This window comes from Oryzias melastigma, linkage group LG18 (genome assembly GCF_002922805.2).
Source record: "Oryzias melastigma strain HK-1 linkage group LG18, ASM292280v2, whole genome shotgun sequence".
In the NCBI taxonomy this organism is placed as follows: Eukaryota; Metazoa; Chordata; class Actinopteri; order Beloniformes; family Adrianichthyidae; genus Oryzias; species Oryzias melastigma.
Genome location: NC_050529.1, coordinates 21,014,466 through 21,034,204, shown reverse-complemented (window position 1 = coordinate 21,034,204; position 19,739 = coordinate 21,014,466). Strand labels below are relative to the sequence as shown.

At 40.1% G+C, this 19,739-nt stretch overlaps 1 protein-coding gene across 5 annotated transcripts; it reads right to left on the bottom strand.

The window, feature by feature from the left end:
* Positions 1 to 995: 995 nt before the first annotated feature.
* On the bottom strand, positions 996 to 19,085 carry senp3b (SUMO specific peptidase 3b). Of its 5 annotated transcripts, XM_024287541.2 has the most exons (13): positions 18,923 to 19,085; positions 16,595 to 16,654; positions 14,694 to 14,819; positions 12,937 to 13,590; positions 9,574 to 9,687; positions 9,214 to 9,325; positions 8,256 to 8,403; positions 5,103 to 5,150; positions 4,715 to 4,792; positions 3,349 to 3,486; positions 2,267 to 2,350; positions 2,135 to 2,185; positions 996 to 2,056 (listed from the first exon to the last, which is right to left on the bottom strand). In XM_024287541.2, the coding sequence occupies exons 3-13, from the start codon at positions 14,779 to 14,781 to the stop codon at positions 1,946 to 1,948; spliced, it is 1,626 nt and encodes a 541-aa protein (XP_024143309.2). In that variant the 5' UTR covers positions 14,782 to 14,819; positions 16,595 to 16,654; positions 18,923 to 19,085; the 3' UTR covers positions 996 to 1,945. The 5 variants fall into 5 exon arrangements, with proteins under 5 accessions (XP_024143309.2, XP_024143310.2, XP_024143313.1 ...); XM_024287542.2 differs by lacking the exon at positions 16,595 to 16,654 and having other exon boundaries at positions 18,923 to 19,084; XM_024287545.2 differs by lacking the exons at positions 16,595 to 16,654; positions 18,923 to 19,085 and adding an exon at positions 18,800 to 18,821.
* Between the last annotated feature and the right edge of the window lie 654 nt (positions 19,086 to 19,739).

The following is a 19,739-nucleotide window of genomic DNA, read 5'->3' as shown; positions in this document are numbered from 1 at the left end:
AAGACCTCAAAAGACAAATCCATCCTTAAAAAAAATCAAAAAAGTAGATCCGTCATTGAAAAAAAGTAAAACCATCCAAAGAAATGAAATAAAATTAAAAATATATATTTTCCTATAAAAAAAAGTGGAAGCATACTGAAAAAATAGATAAAAAAATTATTCAGTCCAGAAAAAAACAAATTTTTAAAGTGTAAATCTTAAGAATATTTAAAATATAAAATCCTAAAAGTAGATCAATTAAAAAAAAGATAGATCCAACCTAAAAAAGTGGATCAATAAAAAATAAAAAAGATCATTCCCAAAAAAGAAAAAGTATATTAATTTAAAAAAACCAAAAAATACAAGGTGGATCTATTCTAAAATAAAATAAAATATAAACTAAAATAAAATAGATCATCCAATCAAAGAAAGAAAAAAGTAGATCCATAAGAAAACCCAAAAGGTGGATCTGTCCTAAAAAATAAAAAAAGTAGATCCAACCAAAAAGTGGATCCACTAAATAACGATCATCCCATAAAAGAAACCAAAAAGTGGATCCATCCTAAAATAAACAAAAAAGTAGACCCCTTTTAAAAAATAAAAGTAGATCCACCTTTAAAAAACAGACCTATCCAAAAACCATGAGTGAAATTTACAAGACACTTTCATTTATCTCTATAGAAAAAAAAAATTAACCCCTAATTCTAATTATTTGAGACCCTCTCTTCAATTTATAACTTATTATTGAAGACTTTATCTTAATCGTAAAATTGCAAACTTATGAGGCCTTTTTTTTTTAAAGCTGGAGTTGATTTAATCTAGACTTGAACTCCAGGCCTGAAGGGCCAGAGTGTCAGCATGTTTTTCAGGTTTTATTGCTCAGGCTTATAACTTGGACCAGGTGTGTCCAGCCACTCAGAACATGCTAGAACACGGTGAGTTGGAAGGCAAGTCTCCGCCCCCATGTCAACACAGGAAGGAAGTTACCAAAATACAAAAACAAATCCTTAAAGAAACAAAACACCTCATCTATGTTCAAAAGTGAACTAAAACCCTGAAGCTTCACAAGGCCTGAAAACTGCAATAGTATGGTGCTAGGACTAAATATGGCAACAATAACTAGATTAAAATCCAAACTTTAAGGGATGCTGGTGTTATGGGAGCATCTCTCATCAAATACACAGTGTTTGCCATCAACTTTTATTTTAGCAACGTAATGCGTCCTGACCACAGAAAGCAAGCCTGCATCGTCTGTGCAGAAGAAACAAGGAAGAAGACTCTGCACACGTTCCTCTTTATTTAAAAAAAAAAAAAAAAAGCTGCAGCTCCGTGGTGGACGTGCCGCGCCTGCTGTGGTCCTTACCAGAATGGCTTCTCTTTGAACAAATAGTCAACATAACATTGTACTCAGCCAAAGCAACACAGAGTTGTCCTGGAAACATTGGTAAAACAAAAAAAGCATATCACATGTTCACTGACAGCAATAAAACACAGTATAAAGATAAATGCGATGTACTGTCGGCCCTCGGAGTCCTGCTTGCTCTCAGGCGGATCCATCTCCAAGTTCGCTCAGACAGGTAATGGAGGCGGAGCTTGTGGCAAAGGCCAGAAGAACTCGAGGCCTCGAACCTCATCATGACCACCTGAAGAACCGTCTCTGAACCAGGACGCTCCTTTTTTGTTTGGGGGTGTGTCCCGAGAGAAGGGAGGATTCAGAAGACCACCACTTCCTGATCACACCTACGGGTCCACCTCCCCCCCACAGGACCAGCCACCTGTGACGGTCTGTACATCCGGACCCGACCCCGAATGAAGGCGGGGTCCCAACTGTCAAACAGTAAAACAACCGATGAGAGAGTCCGAGGGGTGAGCGGAGGAGGGTCGACCAACAGCGTCACGTGATCGACTTCCAAACGTCCAGACTCCGTTGTCCCCCCGCTCCGTGCTGAGCCTCCTCGCCGTCGGGTCACAGGATGAGCTTGCAGTGACACAGTTCTTTGTACATTTGCCTTCGGAGCCGCTGCATGTCCTGCTGGCCAAAGCTGAAGGGCTGCCCCAGAGCCAGACACTTGCAGTACTGCAGAGGAGCAGAGACGCAGTCAGAACGACCCGCGAACGCTACAGGACGGCCCGTCTGCCATCCGCAGAGACTCACCTGCAATACAAACGCTCCACAGTCACTGTCGTTGTTCTGGCGCCCCACGTTCTGCAACACAGCGAGCACACGCAGGAGGTATGAGATCACAGTGATACCAACAGAGTCATCATGAAAAGAATCAAGATTTACCATTTTAAAAAAGCCCTTCCAGCCACTCAAGAAGTCCTGCTGGTTCTTCTTGACAGCTTCAGCTTGCAGGTATTTAAAAATGTGCTGCAATCACAGAAAAGACTCAGTGAACAATCGAGCTGCTACGATTAGACGACTAATCAACGACTAATCGACCATTAGAATTGTTGACGACTAATTTAAGTCGATTAGTCACTAAATTATATGGGGTTGGAGTGTTGTAAAGTTGAAGGTTATAATGGAATTCTGATAACTTTTTGGACTATTTTGGCATTTATTAAGGTTTTTTGGGCTATTTTGGAGTTCAGCTTATATTTCAGCTACATGCTTTTAGGATAATAATAGGATAATTATCCTTTTAGGATAATTTAGGATTTTGTTTTGTTTTTTTAGGTCATTTTAAAGTTTAGCTATTTCTTCAGCTACATGCTAGCTGTTTTGGCTAACCTAAGCATTTTTTCTTTTAGTTTTTAGGCTAATTTGGCATTTATTTAATATTTAAGTGTTTTCAGCTATTAACTTCAGGACATTCCTCCAGAGGATTTGTGGGTTGTTATTTTGCACTAGAGCTATTTTTCTTTTTACAATTTTCCATAAACATTGGTGTACTTTTTGGTAATTTTCTCCTGAATTTGTCCCTCACACAACATCCAGTAACATCTCCACTCTGTGGACCGTAAACGTCTGAATCTGTGCAGCTGTAGAGACTGGAGAGGTTGTAGAAATCTTCATCTTTAATTTACTGCTCTGTTACCGTCTTTCTAATCTTCTCCTCTTCCTGTGGTTCAAACAGCAGGTCAACAAACCTCACACAGACTGACTAAATCCAGACGTGGTGCTAATTGAAGGACATGCCTCAGTTAAACGTGTTCCTGTTTTCCATATTGCTTTTTGTCTCACTACTTTGTTTTTATTGAGATTCTGGTGAACAATTATAGGGTTTTATTTGTTGATTCAACTCATTTCTTTTTAGGCGTTTCCATGACCGTTGGTGGAACGGGGAAAGCGATCCCTTCACGTCCCTTCATGACGGCAGATGTCAAAGAGTCCCAGCTCTGACAGGACGAGCTCATTGGTCTCACCTTGGGACAGCGCCTGTTGAGGGTGCGCTGCGAGTCAAAATAGGTGATGGCTCGACGCTGGATGTCCACGCTGACTAGAGACCAGTGCACCTCCAGGTGGATGGGAATCAGCAGCAGATCCTTCTGAAAGATGTCCACCTGACAGGAAAAAAGTTGAGTTATTTTAATGAGCCTGCATTCATCTGACCACATTTCAATGAGTAGCTGCGTCTCATCTTTGCTCCGCTATAGTCACTAGTCGGAGCCGCCGTGGACTGGAAGCCGTAGTTGGTCGGGCCCTAATAGTGTTTATAATGTCTGGCTACTGTGACTGTTTAGTCCTGTTGTTCCACTCTTAGCACAGTCTATACAGACTGAGTAAAAGCAGAGCGATTGGAAACAAGATGACCTTGAAGGATGGTGTAGACCGGTTCTTTGTCGCTTGGATATTACTTTTTTTCCAGATTATCGGGGAAACAAACTCTAGTTCACTTTGAGCGGACCAAATGTGTCCAGTCTGAATCAACCTTAAGTGGAGGGGCTCCTGAGGAGCGGCAAAGATCATTCCCACCTCAGAGTTTTAGAAGCTTAAGCCTCAATTCCACTGAGTGGTCTGGTCCAGTTCATTCTAACGAGCATTTCCACTCATTTAGGCTTACCCCCACTGAGCGGTTTGGTTTCACGGGACATGAGTGGTGTAGACCGTATGACCGTGTGACTGTGTTGACAGATTATTTTTTCAGATTAGTAGACTAATTGGGTCATGCTCAAACTGAATGTAAATCACACATCTTAACCACCATTAGCTTTAAACTGTTAGTTTAATGCTAGTGTGAATGCTGTAAGCCGAATTTGGCAGTTGAAAATGCTGAAATTGCTGAAGCTAATAGCTGAAAATGCAGAAGCTGATAGCAAGCTAAAATATTAGTTAAATCCAAAATTAGCCTAAACAACAGAAAAAACATAGGTTAGCCAAAACACCTAGCATGTAGCTTAAAAAATATTTAGACTTCAAAATACCCTAAAAAACATTAAAAGCCTAAATTAGCCAAAACAGCTAGCATGCAGCTGAACTGTGAGCTAAACTTCAAATTAGCCTAAAAAAGCCTAAATTAGCATGCAACTGAAATATTAGCTAAATTCCAAGATAGCCTAAAATATCTTAAACACCAAAACGCTAGCAGTATGCCATTATAACTTTCAACTCTACTACACTCCGACTCCATGTGGTATAAAGTAACGACCATTAGTCGACTAATCGTGGCAGCCCTGTTCTAAGGCGCCATTATAACTGGTGAACACAAACGTTCTGCAGATGTTAAAGCTTCCTGTTTCCTCAGATGATCCATCACTTTCTGATTCTAGATGACCAGAGGTCTGCACTCACGTTCTTCGTCCACCGTTTGACTCCTTCATATCCTTTTGTCCTGAGCTTATCGTAGAAGAAGCTGTTGAAGAAGTGGACCTGAGGATCAGAGCCAGCACAGACAGCAGCCATGAGAAGAGGGCGGAGTTTCATCGACATGTTGACAGGTGCAGGTGAGTCATGCAGCTGCTTCTGCAGGCAGAATGATTCTCACCTACAACCAACGACAGCTCTTTAAAGCCTTCATTTGACCAGAACTAACGCTACGTTCAAATTCTACCAGGCTGTCCTTGTTCAACATCACACTACTCAAATAAAGGACATTTCACACGGCGAGATGGTTTGTCAAATCCTGGAAATTCTGTTTTCCTCCCTCAGATGTGGACTAGAAGAACATTGATGGTTTTACCTTATCTGGAACAGAATCCATGACCAGGTCACCGTACATGTTCATCACCTGCACAAGAAGAAGAGGAGAACGTCTGACACAGTAATGCTCAGAAATCCAAAGGTCCAAGAAAAAACGTATCTTATTAAGAACTCTCATCTAGATTTACTGAAATCTTCCGCCTGAGAGAGAGCACTGATGGCTTCATCTGAATTTTTGTAAATAAGGAATCTAAAGTTTCGTTTCCTTTTCTTGGAGTTTGTCAGTTCAGGATGGAAGTACATCTTTGAAATGAGGAAAGCAGGTTTACAACGATGGTTTCACTTCACAGAGTCTCTAGATCAGGGGTCCCCAAACTACGTCTCGCCTCCACATTTGGCCCAGCCCCTCAGAAATACAGATCATTATTTTTATTCCGTATGTTTTCTGGACGTGAATCCCTCCTCAGTTCATTCAGTTATTTAAATATTCAGCTCTTTTTATGCAGGCTTTTTCAGATGTTTTAGCAATTACCACAGACTAAGGCTGTTTTGGATATCAATGAATATTTTAGCCACATGCTAGCTGTTTTGGCTAATTTAGGATTTTTTTCTGTTTTATAGTCTAATTAGGAGTTTAGCTAATATTTTGGCCGTATGCTAGCTGTTTTAGCCGAATTAGACATTTTACCTTTTTTTTGGCTAATTTGGCATTTAGCTAATATTTCAGTGACATGCCAGCTGTTTTTTCAGCTTTTTAGAATAATTTGGCATTTTCCTGATATTTTAGCTAGTTATCAGCTTCAGTGTTTTCAAGTATTTGTTTCAGTCATTTTAACCATCAACTTCAGCATTTTCAGCTTTTAGCTTCAGCGTTTTTAGCCATGAATGTTAGCATCTTCAGCTATCAGAACTAGCATCTTCAGGAGCCACTTTCAGCGTTATTGCAGGTAATGCTATGAATCTGGTTTTTAAAATGTTTTCCTATCAAGATTACAGAAATAAATCATTTAAAATTTGGATATGTGAGGCTTTCTGGAAACCCGTACATGTTTGTGTTTAGGCTGTGATTGTTACACTTCAACAAACCGACCCGGCCCCACATCAGAGAAGACAACAGTTATGTGGCCCTCACAGGAAAACGTTTGGGACTCCTGATGTAGATCACCAGCAGGTTCACATTTAGGACAGTAAATGTCGAACTCCTCTGACATCATAGGCTGCTTAACCTTTTTGATTGTCAGGCTGAAACAGTTTCTAAGGTTAAACAAAAAAACTGCTGAACACAACCCAGGATTTCCCAGTATATCTGAAGCAGATCTAATTAAACACTAGAGCAGAGTTCAGTTCATTGACCGACACACGATCAAATCCTCTGAGACTGCAGATAACAGCTCTACACTTTGGTGTGGACGCTGCCAGACGGGACGTTTACATGAGCACCACATGCTCAATGCATCGAGTAGAGATGGGTAACCAAGGCAACCATCAATTCATCCTCAGGAAGCAGCAATCACTATAACAAAGGTAAAGATCCAATATTTACAAAAAACTGAGTTTAAAACGTTTTGTCACTTGCAGTATACACGATAACGGAGTCTCACATTTCCAAAGAACAATGATCCTTTTTCATGAATGACTTTTATGTCAGACAATATTTTCACGGACTGGCCGGTAGTTAGTTGAAATTTTTGTTTACCTCAATTTTCCCTTAATTTATTCATCTGTAAAATATCTGCAGCTGCTTTAAGCTTCATTTGTACTTTCGATTCTGTGTAGGAACCATTAAAATGTGGTAAACATAAATCCAACTTTATTAGCAGCATCCTCGTAACATTAGACCAGAGGTCCACAACCTTTGGTTCTGAAAGAACAGTTTGGTCCAGTTTTTACCGACCAAAACCGAGAGAGCCGCAAATTCATTGTTTACAAAAATACACTTTATGTAAATAAATGGCTACAAAAACAGATAAAGTATGTTTTCAATAATTAAAATTAAATAATATAATTTTCTCTGTACAACCATTTCAGCTTCTTTAACTTTTGTCAGCAGTACATAAGTTCCCCTTATTAGAAAGTCAAATCAAACATGGTATTTTCTATTTTAGGACTTTGATGCACTTTCTCCATTTTCTCACTATTGAATATAAACATGATGATATTGATGTATAATCTGATTTTTTAAATAAATCTATGTGTGCTTTAATCTTATTCTAATAATAAACTATTGTTTTTTTCTCAGTTATCTGACACGTTATATATATACATGACAAAACTTGGTTAAGTAAAAAAAAATTATAAACGTATTATTTACTGAAATTGTTAGCATTTTTATTCAAAGCCAAAGAGCCCCAATGTGGCTCCAGGTTGTAGACCCCTGAATTAGACAGTCTGCTGCTGAATATTCTGCATTATTATTATGGTCTGTGGGAACAACAGTCACAATAAATCCATATTTGGAGGAAAGACTGCAGGTTTTTGTCTGTTACATCCAGTTTTTTATTTTTTTTATATGGATCTTTTCTACCAAAAGAAACTTTTCTAATACTTTGAAGGTTTAGCTGTCAGTGCTTTGACAAAGTAGTGGCTGAATTTTCCACATGTGACTGAGCGGATGTGGAGGAGAGAATTCAGTAGTTTTCCAAAATAAAACTTCCTTCGGTATCAGATTGTAAATAAAACATAAAAATGAAGGTCATGTTTGTTTTTTTTTTGTCATGAACAATTTGTAAATGTCAAACTTTAGAATTTAGAGAGAATGTCACAGTGCAGGTAGACAGGACTGGGGGTTCTTTGGAGGTCAAACAGGTCTGAAGGTTTGAGATTGTCTCTTAGCACATCATTAACTAATTTTTTTATTTTGGTTTTGGGGAAAAACAGTAAAACTGCATTAACTCTTTAACACAGCAGCTCCTTCTCCAGTGTTCACTTTCTTTGGACTACGTAACTTTTCAACAGTTTACATATTTCCAGCGGATTCTGGTGTTATCCAACACTTCTACAAAGAGCTCATATGAAAAGCTGCTTTCTCTGAGTCAGAAACAGCTGATTTATGTTGAACGATTAAAGATCTTAATATGAAGTGTTATTTAGGTGACGCTGGAGACATCTCTGACCTTAAAGTGTTAAAAATAATCAACATGACGACCCGTTTGGTCATTTTAGACACAGCAGGTGGCTGCGGCGTTTCCCGTACCTGGTCATTGAGCCAGTTCTGTCCGTACAGCGTGCCCAGGTCGTCCATGGTCAGAACGTGCCTCTTGTAGTTGACTCTGAAGGTTTTGGCCACGGCTGATCCTGACGTGCGCTGGAAGGACTGCATGAGGTGCTGGACCATGGCTTTCCTGAAGAGGATGATGAAGATACCAGATCGGGTTAATCTGCCAGGTATTTTTGTTCATGTTAAAATGCAGAATTGAAAAACTACATTTGATGTAACATTTTACATATGAACAAACTAAACATGTTCAGAGTGAGGTTGAAAGAGACGTCTTAATGGGGTTAGGTCAAACTCAATCACACAAGGGGGCCAAAATCCAAAACTCACCTTAGATCGCGAGCTGAACAAGATAAAGATTTATTGAGCACTCTAAAACTACATTTTGAAAACTTGAAAACTAACTTTTTTTTACATAATTATGATCTAGAAATATAGCATTACCTGTGACAATGCTAGTGTTAATGCTGTAAGCTGAATTTGGCAGCTGAAGATGCTGAAGTTGATAGCTAAAAACACTGAAGCTGATAGCAAGCTAAAGTATTAGTTAAATGCCAAATCTGCCTAAAAAAAAAAAAAAAAAAGTAGGTTAGCCAAAACAGCTAACATGTAGCTAAAAAATAGCTAAACTACAAAACAGCCTAAAAAAAATCTTCATAAATGCCAAAATAGTCCAAAAAGCTGGCAGAATACCAATTTTTAAAACTGTAACCTTTAAACATGATGAATAAAAAGGCAAATTCCAGATTAAATAAAATGAAATCTTAAATAACTTTCAATATTTTACTCACCATAAAAATGTATTTTGTCAAAAATATACAAATTAGAAACAAGCGTAAGATAACATCGGGTCATTAATAACAATAAAATAAAACGATCTGGAGGGCCGGATCCGGCCCCGACTTTGACACACGTGACTCAAAGGGGCGTGTCTGACCTGTGAGGCTGTGAGAAGTTCTCCTTGAAAAGGTCCTGCAGCTTTTCCACCACGTCGTCTATGTGCACGGGGATCAGACTCCCGTACTGCTGCAGACACTCCTGCAGGATCCCTGCAAACATGCAGAACGCTTTCAGCATTTTACAGCCTCCGTCAGAGTTAAGAAAGCCGCTCGTTGACCTACGGCTCGGTGGCCATTTTGTGGCAAAATAGCCGAAAAAACATTTTTTCAAAATATGAGAGAAGAAATCTGTCAAACAAATGTGAAACACATGCTGCCAGGACAAGTCTACAGCTTTATTCAAAATAAAGTGCAGAGGAGCAGGCTGGACAGGGGAACAGTCCTTCAGGGATGCGTACCGGTTACACAGCTGGTGTGCTCCTCGCTCAGCGCCACCTCCACGGGTTTGGCCTCCACCGCCTGCCGTCCTCCTTCGTGCAGCTTGTGTGAGGAAGGGCCGTTCATCTGCTTGTCTGCCAGACGGAGAAACACACTTCAATGCAGGTGCAGAGCAGCCAAGCCACCGGATGATGCTGCTCCTGTACTTTGAGATCTTCATCAAACACTGTGAGAACACATTCCTCCTCATCCTCTTTTCTTGCTTTTCTGGCTAGAATTCATCTTGCATTATTTGCTATTTATTTTTACCACCACAACTTCACTTTTGTGACTTTTTAGCCAAACTGATTTACACACTGCACCTAAATATACAATAAAAAAATCTTATGTGGTGATTCTTTAATCGTGAAAATAACAAAAATGTTAATTAAACCTCTTATTTTTGACATAAAAAAGGACATTTTTTTAAACTTCAGAAATTTAGGCAAAGTTTCAAGCATTTTTGTACTGATTTTCCTAAAACAGATTTCAAAATAAAAGACGTCAGGAACGCTTGTGTCTGCTCACGTTTTCCAGTTTATTGTCTTGTGAAAAAATGTTGTCGTCTCAAGATAACAAAACAATCGAGATTAAGGTCGCTCTCTTCACCTTTTTGAACAAAAAAATAAAAAATGACAGAATATATTTAACAAAAACTCTTGTTTTAACATCTCCTTTGAGAATTGACCTGAATTCAAAGTACCTCCAAATACAAGCTGTAAAAAAGTTAGTAAAACAGCTGCTGTTGGCTCAAGTATTTCATAGAAAGAAGAACTTGTCCTACTTGAGAGATCAAACTAATTCGGAGTACTCTCACTTTCAGAAGCAACAGCCTTCAAACTGAACTGGTTCCATAAAAGTGAAGAAACCGTTTCTCCGTTAGGAACAAGCTCCTCTTTGCTCATTTTAACATCTGGATGTAGCAAGAAACCGGGTGGTTGACCTTACTCCAAGTAACGGAACAACAGAAGCTCAAGAACGCTCCGTGTTGGGGGAATGAAATCCAAATTTTCCCAAAAATAAATGTTCTTAAATTCAAATTCATTGACAAATGTTGCTTCTCACCCTGACTTTTTAAAGTGTAATTGTAAGAAAACAGAAAAAAAAAATATTGGAGATGTTGCTAATTTTGTTCTCAAATGAGTGAATAATCTGAACATTGTTTCTGACAAAAGCAACAATTCTGCCTGAGTTGTATCAGGATGTTAGTGTGTGTCATAGACGATCTTTGTGTGTAGCCCTGTTGTTGTTAACGTTACTGCCATGTTTGACCTCTTGGTTCAAATCTACTATGAAAAATGCTTTTACTGATCTCCAATCAAGGAAAAGTGTAGTTTGCTATAAAAAAAATAATATTTTCCTTCCAGATAATGAGTTAGGGAGTGGTTTTCTCAAGACGACGAGTTGAATAACTCGTAGCAGACATGGCTGTTCTCGTCTTCCACACTCATAAACACAGCTTTAGGACGTCACACTTCTGTGTCCACCTGGAGGCAGCGTTCCTGTCAGGATCTGTGACATCTCCACCTCTTAGCTCTGCACATCTCACACCGTCTCACCTCTCCTGCCTTCCTCACCACACAAAATCTGCCTTCAGTCTGTGCCAGGAAATTTAACTGTATTGACTGATTGTTCTGACATTTTTTTATCAAATGGAATAACAGATGTAAAAAAAAAAAAAAAAAGTTTTCCTTTAAATTTGAGTTTGGATGTTTGAGTGATCCACTTTGAGGCAATGATCTCAAACACAAACTTCACTTAAAGTCTGGATTAAATGTAAATGAATGATCACAAGGTAAAACAGAAACTTAAAATCGACATAGTTTCTGCAGAGCGGCAGGAGTTCATTAGAAATTCACGTCTGAGTTGTGGGCGGGACTCTTGTTGAACAAGGAGTTTATGGCCAGCCCGGAGCACTTCCTCCTGATTCACAATGATTTGAGTAAAGAAATACTCAGAAATGCAAATTTAAGGTGGATTTTCTTTGTATATGTCCTGCATCCACAGAGAAATGCTACAAGAACGTGATATAAACACCATTTTGGCGTGAGTGGGTCTTTACCAGGAGTAAAGCTGAATCCAAACCAGTTCAATAGAGCATCTTTTAAGTGACATGAGTTTAGGAGGCTCCTGAGCTTCAGAATCTGAAGATTTTAAGATCCACGCTGATGGAAATGGTGTTTTTAACATGTTCTTGTGGCATTTGTCAGACAATGTAGTACAAGTAGAAAGAAAACTGACCTTAAAACTGCATTTTGAGTATTTATTTATTTGAATCTAGGGCTGCCACAAATGATTATTTTAATTGTCGACTAATCACTGATTATTTTTTCCTATTAGTCGACTAATCTGGTAATACGCAAAGTGAATGCAAAGCACACAATTTAACCATAATTAGCTTTAAACTAACTAAAAATAAAGACAATTAAGATGATAGTTTATTAAACTTTAATGAATTATGCCGCTTCTGTCCTTCATTAGTTTCTGGGATTAAAACAAGATTAAATCAAATGAGAGAGATGAGGAATATACTTCCCATCAAACTCGTTTTGACAGATGCCCCGCCCCTCAAAATGACGGAACAATTTATTTTAATTTTATATATAAAGGGTATGTAGGATCAAAGGTCACCTGTCAAAATGAGTTTGATGGAAAGTATATTCCTTATCTCTCTAATGAGGTCGACATCTGAAACAAGGAACTATTTTTCACTAAAGATAAAGTTTTGGTCTCACTGACTCATATAATGAAAAAAGTGAATTTTTTTGGTTGATAATATGAAGTAACGACTAATCGACTATTAAATTAGTCGTCGACTATTTTAATTAGGGTGGGCTTACTGCCCGCCAACAGTCCCGTCGACAACTCAAAGGTGAATTTCTAATGAACTCCTGCCGCTCTGCAGGAACTATGTCACAGAAAACGGTTTAAGATTTCGGCTAAGAACTGCATCATATTGAAAATATTGATAATCGGTATTTGACAGATGATCAAAGTGGGAGTCAAAAAGACATTTTTCTGGGCTGCACATCACTGCTGCTTCACAGACTGTTTCTGAGGTTTCAGTGAAATGCTGACGTTTCAGCCTTCACGGCTGTGGAGTTGAAGCAGAACTAGCTCTGAGAGACTTTGATCATTTCACAGCACGAGTGATTCCCTCAGGTTATGTTTTCCTTCAGACTTCAGCTGAGATCTTTGCTTCATTGCGCCAACTCAAATCCTGAAGATTTTTTTTTCTGTTGGCTCTATTTTTGTAAAACAAACAGATGGGAGGCATCTGAACTCTGGTGATCCTTCCTGACATATCCTTCTGTTGTGGTCTCCTCTCTTCCAGCTGTACGTACCTCTGCAGGAGGCTGTGAACACCTCCTCACTGCTGTCCTCCTCCTCGCTGTAGGGAGCCTGCTCGTATCTTCTCATCTTCCTCCGCCTGCTGGAGAAGTTGGAGCACCGCAGCCTCTGTGAGCCGGTCAGCCGGCGCCTCTTGCAGCGGGTCCGCCAGCGCAGGGCAAGCAGAAGTCCGAGAGCCTGATAGGACCGAACGTGCCTGCCCCTCCGAACCCGGTGCCTTCTGGGGCGGGGCTTCCTGGCTGCACCTGCGGAGAAAAGGTCGTCTTCTCCGACCTCACTGGAGTGATCCGGCATCTCTTCTGCTCCGTGATGCTGCGGTACATGAAGGTGCTGGGAGGACTGGGATGGAAAGTCTGGGACCTCCCACTCCAACGTCTTCTGGCTCTCCTCCACTTCCACGTCTTTGATTTCCTCCTTCCCGTTGTCCTTCCAGGCCTTGGCCTCAAACTCCCCCATGTCCTCCGAGTACACATCTGTTATCTCTTCCTCGTCGCCCATCGTTTCCATTCCATCCTCTTCCTCCTCTTCCTCCTCCTCTATGTACTCGCCCGTCCACAGCTTCTCCTTCTGGCCCAGCCTGAGCTGCATGGGGCTGGAAACGCTGTGGCCGGACACCGGGACGATCAGGTGGTCTCCAGGAATCCCACCTGCACACAAACACAAGCCGTTAACATCAGCCGGGGTCGACCACGGACCGGGACGTCAGCCGGGGTCGAATGCGAGCCGTAAATTCAGTGACTTCTATTGTCTTTACAGACCTTGAACATTTAGATTAAAAGTCTTTAATCTACAGTAGCCAAAAACTGTATCCTCTGTTTTTTGTCTCGACTGTTTTCTTGTGATAACGAGATAATAAAGAATATACTGTTGAGTCTTTCTCTCCCTTCTTCACACTGAGAAGAGATTAGGACAAAAACAGCAAAAGAAAACAGTCCTCAAATGTTGGTTTTTAGTCTATTTTGGATTTATTAGTGGATCTAGGCTCTTAGAACGTCTTAATTCTGCCTGATGCACCAAGCCCTCTCCGTTTATACCCCTAAAACTCAGTGAACGCTCCACTCAGACACAAGTCGGCCCTGGCTTCTGTCAATTGTTTTAGGGAAATAAAGTCAGAGGGCTGGTGCATGAAACAGAATTAAGGCGTTAAGCGTAGAACCATTAATGAATAAAAAAATGTTGAGTGAATGTTTACTGTTGTCAGTGTATGTTGTTATGGCCTGCAGTAACCCCAAAATAAAGAGACATAAAACTGATTAAGTCTCTGTGTCTCGGTGCAGGAAAGGGAGAGAGGGACGCTACAGTATATTCTTCATTATCTCATAATCACAAGAAAAACATCTTGTTTTCTTGTGATAACGAGATGGTGGATCTCATTATCATGAGAAAACAGTAAAAAAAAAAAAAAAAAAGTAGGGTAGGCCGTTTTCGGCTCCCGTAAGAGGAAAAATGAAGAGGACATGATTAGATTGACATATAATTAGGTTTGATAAACTAAAAATCCAATTCACATTAAAACGACTCAAAAAAAGGACAAAGTCGTATGACTATTTTTCACTTCAGTCCACATTTTTTTTCCCTTATTCTTCTTTTCTACGGTAGCTTTTCACAGAGACTTCTGGGAAATTTCCTGGGCTCTGGAATTTGAAATTGTAGATGTGGACTACCTGAAAAAACGGTGAACGCCCTTTATTCTGCATTAAGCAGCGAGAGAATTCAAACAACTTTTTTTGAAAGGTGCGAAAAGACTCACCTCCTCCGGTGCCGTCCTGCCCCACAGCAGTCAGGCCCAGATCTCCCTGCCAGCGGTTCTGGGCCAAGCTACCGCCACTGTCGCGCATTGTCCACGGACAGCCCACAACCTGCGCCAGCTCGTCAACTGCGAACAGCAAAGAGACTCAATCAAATGTGTTCGGTCTGGGCTGAACAAAGTCACGATCAGAGCCAAACTTATAATAACTGTAAACGTTGTTTATAAAAATGGAGAGTTTGGGTAACTATGTATTTTTTAATTTATTGCTCTAAAACTATTTTTTTCTACCAAGAACCTCCAGCTCAGCATCTTCAAGTCCCATCGTTGTCCCAGCATTACACTAGAATGAACACTTGAACGGCACAGAGAACCTTGACTGTTCGGGTCCTGAAACGACAGAGGAAGACTTTCTGCCTGTCTGCAGTAGCATCATTAAATCATGCGGTTTAAGCTCCATAGATCAATAATCGATTCATAAAAATATAAATCGATTTAGCACATAAAGCTAAAGTCCGCTAGCTTGCTACTAATGTTTAATAGAATTTCCCATAGGACGGCTAATGCTAACGCTCAGTCGACCTAAACGTACATTGTTGACTAAATTAACATCTTTATAAACTCACAGACATAAATATTACAAACTATTTTAAGGAAATACTTTTTAAGTAACCATTTGTGGTCTAAAACATCATTTTTCCCAGTTTTTTTGTTTATACTTTCTTCTTCTTCTGGAATAAGGTGTAATTTTAAAGCGTGATCGCTGCCTACTGCCCAAACTGAAACTCCCTCCAGGAGAAGCAGAACAATGTTTACAATGTTAATGAACATTTTTGTTAGAACTTCTCCTTTAGATAATCCATGTAACACTGTACGATATTAACAATCTTATTATTTCACTAATACATTCTACAGTATGTGAACTGGATCAGATTAGTATAAATATATTCAAAATATATAGTGGATTATTTATGTATTTGTAAACAAATGTGTATAAATGTGTAAACTCAAATCTCAATTGAATTGAAGAATCGCAAGAATAAAAAAAAAAAAATCGAAATCGAATCCTTTCTGGAAATTATAATTGATACCCAGCCCTAACCCTAACCTGGTCTGCGTCCAGTACCACATTCGGAACTGATCTGCGTTACCCCGGGCTTACACCGCTAGCGTCACGGATCCGTTGCGTTGTGGGAGCGGATTAGCTACAGCCGATGGCTTACACTGGCTGCTGCTCCAGCCACAGGCTCTACTGTCGATCTCGCGAGATTGCGAACTCACGTTGGGTCACATGATAACTCGCAATCGATACAGGAAGCCAAACTCTCGTTCTCCAGTCATTTCAGAACACTTCTTTGTCTGCGTAGAAAGGACAGAGTAGTGCTGGATCTCTATGATCAGCTTCTCCTCGTCCATGGTTATGTGCTGTGCTGCAACACACTTTGAGTAACCCGGAAATTACGTAATGTTTACGACACGCTGAAACCGGCGAGTTCAGTGGAAATTTTGTTTTATTTTGAAAATATACCGGATGCACTTTACATTCGCTCGCGTGGTTTTCAGTTTAAGTCGTGAATAGCCCCAACTTCACAGAAAGAGCTGCAGATCAGCCGCGACGTCCGTCAAAATTTGAACCAAACGAAACAGATTTGCAGCGACGCAGAGGTCAGTCCACAGACGCAGGACGTGAACGCCTGCAGTGGAAGTTCCTCTCACACTTTAAAGTTATGGAAAGACTGTGACGCACGCATCGGAGCCGTGACGCTAGCGGTGTAAGCCCGGGGTTAAGGTTAGGATACCAGACCGGTTTGCGTCCTGGTACCCTAACCCTAGCCTTGTTTGCGCCGGGTGCCGCGTCCGGAACTGGTACTGATCCATGTTCGGTAATGGGTTAAGGTTAATACCTGTGCAGTCCACGTTCCGGTACCGGACCAATACCGATTGGCAGCCCAGAGGTTGGGGACCTGTGATTTAATGGGAACATCCAGCCCGTCAAAAAATGACGAGTTGACACCCAAAATGTACATTTTTGACTTACATTTAGGGGTCCTTAACCAAATGTCAATATGTGGCGAGTTGGGCATGACAATGTGTTGCAATATGTTACCAGTGAAATATCATTGGGCCATCGATCACAATAAAATAAAATGATCTGGAAGGCCGGATAGAATCACCCAGCGGGTCAAATCTCAAGTGTGATTGAGATCACGTACAGAGCTGAGCAGAGAGCTTGAAGCCTGTCTGGCATATTTGTCATAAATATAATCTTTTACAAACTGCATTACTTCAATTCACAATAATTTGAATAAAGAAAAAAAAAATCAGAAATTTCATTTTTTATCTTAATTTTCTTTTAATTGTCCTCCATCATCAGAAAAATGAACATGTTAGAAACGGTTTTCATTGGAGCGAGTCTTCCAAAACGCGTGTATTCCTGCAGCTTTTCTGCTCCACATTTGTGGTAGAGTCAACAGCAAGAGCATCCAATCACTGTGACAATAGGACTGCCACGATTAGTCGACTAATCGACAACTAACACACTATTAAAATAGTAGACGACTAATTTAATAATCGTATTAGTCATTACTTCATATTATATGGAGTCAGAGTGTAGTAAAGTTGGAAGTTATAATGGCATTTATTAATATTTTTAAACCATTTTGGTTTTTAGCTAATATTTCAGCTACATGCTAGCTTTTTTGGTTAATTTAGACTTATTCTGCTTTTTCGGCTAATATGGAGTTTAGCTAATATTTAAGCAGCATGCTAGCTACTTTTTGTCTAACTTAGGCTTTTAAAAGTTTTTTTAGGCTACTTTGGCATTTAATTATTATTTTAGCTGTCTATCAGCCTCAACGTTTTCAGCTATCAACTTTAGCAGCTTCAGCATTTTCGTCTGCCAAATTCAGATTACAGCATTCACACTAGCATTATCTAGTTTTTAGTTAGTTTAAAGCTAACAATGGTTAAGATGTGTGCTTTGCATCCAGTTTGCACATGATCCGATTAATCTGGAAAAATAACCGATGATTACTTGACTATTAAAATACCCGTTTGTCGCAGCACTATGTGACAGATTATGAAACAATGTACTTCAACTCCAGTTCAAAAAGCCTTCAGAGGAATGTCTTTTTTTCTTTCTCATCAGCTCAGTAATGTTGTTGCCTGGATATCTTCTTGGAGTTTTTCTGATTTATTACAGCCTTTGTAACTTCACCAAGGTCACTGAGTGTTCTGTTCAAAACAGAGAAACCACACAGGTTCAATGAAGCTACATGTGTGTGCAGATCTGATGAAGTACCTGCAGTTTAACCTGAAGCCTTCAGTGAGGCATTAACCCCTTTGATAGGATCTAATAACAGGTTTGGAGAAATCCTTCAGCAGAAAATGTGTGGGGGGTCGTCGGATGACCCACGTGGAGCCTCTCCTCCACCTCTGCTTTACAAAGTTTGCAACGTGTCCTAAACCAGCTAATGAGCAAACCTGCTATGAGACTGTAGAATCAACCACACCGCCCTGATCTACATGTTATAGCAGTTTCTTAGACAGGATCGTCAACATTTTGTCAGGAATTCATGGCAACAGGAGGCTGTGGTTCAGCGGTCCACAGGCGCGTGAGGCTAAAGCTACAATAAACATCCAGGTGTCCCTGCGCGCGCCTTTTCAGCCACTGAGTGAGTGTTCAACCGGACAGAAACACCTGCCGATCCTCGCCTCCCTCATAGCCGGTTCCGCCGGTCTGCATCCCGAACCGTGCGCATTCCGTCCATTGCTGGGCTCGAGCCACACTTGCCTGTGTGTTGTTATGGAAACACCCCGATCCACGGCGAAACGCTGCACACAAGAGGAGCCTCAATCGGCGATTTTAGGTCCGAATGCTTCACGAATTCTTCAGGAAATAGTCGGTACCGGGGCTGGAAGAAGCGCGGACAGCTAACAGAACCGCGGCTACGGCTGCTCCATTTCAGATTAAATACTCACTAAACAGCGAAAAGCCCGCTTTTAATAGGATTCGCGGCTGCAGAATGACCCTAAATCTGCATAGCAACAATCACAAACGACTTAAGTACCTCCGGTTTTACAGGAAGATGATTTATGTCCGCGCTAACCTGTTAGCCATTAGCATTCTGTCCTCACCTAGCAGCCGATTAGCATGCTAGCAGCAACCGAACCAGAAACTGGGCGCGCGCACGCACAGTACGGAGCCACGCGCGGGGGGAACGTGTGCTCACCTGTCAACTGCAGCCTCACCGAGCGAACTCTGGACGTAAACTTTTTGGATCTGCGGACGCAACGGGAACGAATTTGGAGCTGACCAGCCTCATTCAATGAAATCCGCTGTAAAACAGCCAGATGTCGGCCTTCTTCTGGACATGTAGGCGGTAGAGCAACCAGCTTAGAAGCGCAGCACTGCCCCCTACCGGACTGGACTGTTAAGTGCATGGTTAACAGGTTGAAAAATAATGGATTTGTGAAAATAAAAAAAACATTTTAATAGTAAAAATCTGTCTTCTAAGATAAATTAAAAATATTGAATGACACTTAATAAAGGCAGTAAATAACACACCCTGTCAAATATTTATTGTTAAAATTTACACACCTTTTTGGAGGGGATTGTACATTTATTAGCAAAAAGTATCAGCCTTTGCGTTTGTGAACTTAAATTAAACTACATTACAAATCCTTACAGTTTAATATGATTTTGTTCTACTAATTTATTAAAGAAAAATCCAGCTAAATTATGTTCTAAGCCCACAATTTCTCCCATTTATGACAAAAAAATTATCCAATAATGAATCTAATCTAAAGTGTTATGAATCACAGCAGAAATATCTATGATTATGTGTAATTACACAGTTATTTTCTTCTTAATTTTTTCTTTGATTTTTGATTAATGTGTTTTTTATTTCTGAAAAGTGTTTTATATTTCTCTGTGACTTTTTTGTTGCATTGTCTACAATTAAATTGATATAAACAAATTGATCAATTTTAGCTGCAATTCAACCCAAATGATTCAAAAATAAAACATACATTTAAAAATATATGTTT